At 57.7% G+C, this 4882-nt stretch overlaps 2 protein-coding genes across 2 annotated transcripts; both read left to right on the top strand.

The window, feature by feature from the left end:
- Positions 1 to 1490: 1490 nt before the first annotated feature.
- Positions 1491 to 2056, top strand: H310_14804 (hypothetical protein; the record flags this gene model as incomplete). The annotated part of the gene is made up of 2 exons (XM_008882735.1): positions 1491 to 1977; positions 2028 to 2056. The coding sequence occupies 2 exons, from the start codon at positions 1491 to 1493 to the stop codon at positions 2054 to 2056; spliced, it is 516 nt and encodes a 171-aa protein (XP_008880957.1).
- Positions 2057 to 2290: 234 nt separating this feature from the next.
- On the top strand, positions 2291 to 4698 carry H310_14805 (hypothetical protein; the record flags this gene model as incomplete). The annotated part of the gene is made up of 3 exons (XM_008882736.1): positions 2291 to 3017; positions 3536 to 4236; positions 4273 to 4698. The coding sequence occupies 3 exons, from the start codon at positions 2291 to 2293 to the stop codon at positions 4696 to 4698; spliced, it is 1854 nt and encodes a 617-aa protein (XP_008880958.1).
- Between the last annotated feature and the right edge of the window lie 184 nt (positions 4699 to 4882).

Below are 4882 nucleotides of genomic sequence, written 5' to 3' on the forward strand. Positions count from 1 at the left end.
GCCTAAAGGGGTGTCCGACGGCCCTCGTCACGACGAAAGATGGTGTAACCTGTGGTGGTTATGCTTACTGAGCTTAATCGCCAGCCTCTATCTGCACTCAGATAGAGGCTGGCACCTGACGTCGGTGACAGTGCGTGGAGTTGTTGGGAGGCAGTCAGAACACCCGGTTCTGTCGAGAACATCCCCACTGCCCTGTCCATCAGGTCGCAGGATGGTCCTGCAACAGTAGGAGTCTAGACACCGCTCCGTCAGCGACTGCCTGGAATACCTGCGCGAACGCGATGTGGAAATTGATCAACGTGGGGACGACGTTCGGTCCACAGCTCGAAAGACGGTCCCGGACACGATGGCCTCGACTTCGTCACGCCAATCGTCGCTTCGCGGTAGCCCAAGAAGTTCACGCACGTCGGGGAGTTTCCGGGATGAGTCTACGTAGCCTCCAGGATACTCTTACTCAACTTCGGGGGGAGGTATCGGAACTCAGTGCTCGGCAAGACACGACTCTGCATGAAGTGGTGGCTGGTATCGCTGGGCTTGGATCGTCCGGGATGCGAGCGGACGGGAATACTCCGGTGCAACCGAACATCCGACCCCACCCTGACCGAACCACCAATGACGGTATGACTGCTTGTGGGCGGTGCTACTTGGTCGGTCATGGCCGAGAGAATTGCCCCCGTTGAACTTTCGCTTGTATGCGTTGTCGGTCCAAGGGTCACCATCTGGTGGAGTGTGGTCTGCCTCGGCTGCCCTCGAGGAATGGGTTCCGCGGTTCGAGCGCAAGTGGGCGCGAGGGTGGACCGGGTTCGGCGCCTGGAAACTTCAACTGCTACGAGTGTAACCAAACAGGACACTTCCAACGGGAATGCCCTCTGCGGCGGAGCCGAGCCTCCAGTGTGGAAGGATCGCAGTGAGGATTCGGAGGTCGGATGCGAGCCTCCGAAAGTAGCGCGCTACCGATCGATCCTGGAGAAGTGACTTTCGATGGAATGAGAAGAAAAGGACTGCAAGTGAAAAACACGCCTAGACCTGAGGCGCAAGTGAAGACAGAAGAAAGCAAGGAAGTGAGAGAGGGAATCCGGGATGACTTGGTCGTCCCGGACACCTTGAAAACAAGTGGAAACGGGGGGTATACTGAAGCGCCAGCAGCTCCGACGATGTCGCCAAGGGACAAGACGGCGTCTGGCCGAAATGTCAGGGCGCTGCCGCTGCCGAGTTACTCGCCCGCTAGAAGAGCTCTCGACTACAAGGAACCCTCCTTAACCGGAACGGGAGGGGTCGCCCTGGTAGTCGATGGGACCAAGCAACCCACACCTGACGAGGTGGTGGCGTTTATGAAAGAAGGAAGAACCTCAGGAGGACATGATGCCCTGAGCGCTAATGAAGGAAGAACCCCAGGAGGACACGGTGTCCAGGGCGAGGACGGTGATGAAGAACCCTCAGGAGGACACGATGCCCTGAGCCATGATGATGATGAACGAGAACCAGGAGGTATGGATGCCCTGGACGCGAAAGAAGAGACCCCACGAGGACTGAATGTCGTGGGTGGGAGGAAGACGACCCTTGGGCCAGTGGGGCCATGGGGCTCTGACCGAGAAACAAGACAAAACCGGGATGGCGAGGTCCCGGACGACAATAACAGCGCCAACGAAGGCGAGGGAGCGACGCGCTTCCTGTCGACTGTTGTTCCCGCAAAAGAGATGACTAACCCGGCCGTCTCTGTGGTGTCGACAGCGATGGACCCGGCGTCGCCGGCCGTATTCTCGATGGAGCAGATCGAAGCGATACAAACCGGTGACTGGGAGGGCATACCAGACTCCAAGCATGTGGATGTTGAGGAACGGCTCTACCCGCTGTCCGCCGCAGACATTGAACGACAAGTCAAGGAATTGCGCGCTCTGCGCTGGGACGTGACCCACCAAGAAATAGTGGACCTCATCACGGCGACCCTGCAGCGACCTTTGACCAAAAGCGACGAAAGTATGTTAGAAAACCCTGTCAACATCGATGATCCTGAACGATGGCGCCAGTGGTTCAGGGACGCCTTGAAAACGTGTGAAGAAGCCCGGACGGCTAGCCGAGACTTCAGTACTGGTTGCGACTCGGTGGTGGCTTCCACCGGGTGGGCTCGCTTGTATCGGTCCGCCATTGGGTCTGAAGAATTGAGAGGCATGGGCCCTACGGCCCGAAGAGTCACGGAGTCAAATGATACGGGTCGAACACCTCAAGTTGCAACTCTACAACGAGCTACCAACAGACACCGTCTGATGCTCTGGTTCGCTGCGTTGGCCCGATGGCGTTTTTGGGCTCGGACGTTGAAGCCGACATACCATTAGTCGAACTGGAAGACAAGCGGTTGCCCTCCAAGCATTGGCGTCGGCAACGTGAACCAACGTCGGCTCGGCGCGTGTACTTCAACGCCTTTTATCGAGACGAAACGCTCCTCACGACGCCTCGTCGAGTCAAGAATTCAACCGACAGAAGTCAAAAGCCAAGCGCAGCCTGCATTACGGGACTCGTCAAGGCCTCGACGGCAGTCACAAGCCCATACATGGATTGGCCATTTCGGGATGTCCCGGATGACGATGTCCGTGAGGACTGCGCTCGTCGGGTGATGACGACGACTGGTGAGCCGTCCGAGCCTTTGGTCGCGGGTCAGATCGCCGAAGACTCAGCGGTTCCCCTCGTGAAGGCGGTCATCCAGCATCGACAACTCTTAGTCGAGGTGTACGCCCTAGTGGACACCGGCGCCTCTGTCAGTGTGATCAACCCCGACATCTGGCGACTGTTAGGAAGCCCTCCGTTGGTGCAACCGAAGTACGGGTTGATCTCAGCGTCCAACACCAAGATGCCCACGAAGGGGCTCACCAAGTTTGTGATATCCGTCGGGACGTGCCGCGCCCACTTTTCACTGTGGGTCATGGACGGGGCGGTGAGCCCTTGCATTTTGGGGTACAAAATGCTCCGCAAGCTCGGCGCTCTCGTGAACTGCACCCGAGCCTGTCTCCAATTCGGGAACGGTGCGTTGGTACCCTTCGTTTATCAAGACCGCATGGCCGAGGACACTTGCTCGGTGGTACATTTGCACCAAGCCGACCGGTCCACTAACACCACGGAGTCAGTCCCGGACTGCGTGGAGCCCGTATGGGAGGTCCCTGCTTCGACTCCCGACGACGACTCAAGGCACGTGGCGGGCGTAAGTTCACTCCTCGTACATCATCCAGTTTGGTTGCGAGGGTGCTCCCGGATGGTGATACAATGCAAGGTCCAAGAAACCCCTGGAGCACAACTCATTGTCCTGGCAGAACCTTGCTTTACGACGTTTCCACTGGTGATGGCACGTTCTCTGTAACGCAGTCGGGGTCGGCCTCATTTGGGTCCAAGCCCGCAATACGGGACTGGACGGCGTGTACCTTCGGAAAGGAGACGTAGTGGGCCTTGCCATTCCGCTCCCGGAGCAGTTCATGGACAACCACGGATATACGACCCGCGCGTCGACGGATGTCGCCTGTTCATGCCGGGCGTGCGACCTGTTCAGGGGGAGAGGGAGTCAATGTCGACGAAATGAAGAAAATTCTGGTGTGTGCGGCGGTACGAACTGAATCACCCGCACCGAAGGAAGAAATCCCCATCGACTGGACTGAATCTAGCCTGAGTGCCGAACAGAAGGAACAGCTACGAAAAGTACTGCTCAAGTTCGATCTCTTCGTGACAACTTCCAAGGCTCCCGGACGAACAGACCTCGTCAAATGTTACATCAACACGGCCGGAGACAGCCCGATCAAACAAGCACCCTTCCGAGTGGCCCAGAAGGAAGGCGAGATCATGGAAGCGGAGATCAAACAATACCTGGAGCTGGGACTGATACGGAAGTCTACGAGCCCATGGGCGAGTCCGGTACTCATGATCAGAAAACCGGACGGGTCCATTGGATTCTGCATTGACTACCGACGACTCAACGACGTCACAGTCAAGGACTGCTACCCGATACCGCGAGTCCACGACCTGCTCGACGTTCTGGGCAAGTCGAAGTACTTCTCGACTATGGACGTGGCGTCGGGATACTGGAACGTGCGAATGGACGAGGAAAGCATTGAGAAGACGGCGTTCACGTGCAAGTTCGGCCTGTACGAGTGGCTCGTGATGCCATTTGGCCTCTGCAACGCAGTGCCTCAGTTTCAACGACTGATGGAAGGCGTGCTCCAGGAGTACATCTGGCGGCCCCTGGAAAGACTGAAGGTCGCGGAGGAATTTGAATGGACTCCCGAATGCTAGGGCGCCCTGGACGCACTCAAACGAAAGCTGACGAGCCCGCCAATCCTGGTCTACCCTGACTTCGATCTCCCGTTCACGATCTTTGTGGATGCGTGCCCGATTGCATTAGGCGCCGTCCTGATGCAAGAACAAGGTGGCCGACACCGCGTCATTGCGTACGCAAGCCAAGCCCTGGACGCCACTCAACAGAGATGGATCTCGAAGAAAGACGGGACGTCCGAAATCGAATGCTACGGGCTGGTGTGGGCTACGGGCAAGTTCCGACCCTATATCGACCGCCGACACTTCACGGTTTACACTGATCACGCTGCGCTGGTCTGGCTGTACAAGACGGGATCGAAGTCGGGAAACGGGAAGCTGGCTCGGTGGGCCGTTCACCTACAAAACCTGGACTTCACGGCCTACAAAGCCTGGACTTCACGGTAGTGCATCGTCCGGGAACGCAAATGGGTGTACCGACGGACTGTCGAGACCCCCGTTGGAGGAGGAAGCGGTGGGAGTAGCTCTGTAGCGACCAAATGGAACAAACTAATGATGTCGCGACGTCGAGTGTGCGTGGTCTGTAGAAGTCAGCAGCTAGCCGCACCCGCACCCGCGACATGGCAGCTAG

The sequence above is a fragment of the Aphanomyces invadans genome (assembly GCF_000520115.1).
Source record: "Aphanomyces invadans strain NJM9701 unplaced genomic scaffold supercont1.91, whole genome shotgun sequence".
NCBI classification, from domain to species: domain Eukaryota; phylum Oomycota; class Saprolegniomycetes; order Saprolegniales; family Verrucalvaceae; genus Aphanomyces; species Aphanomyces invadans.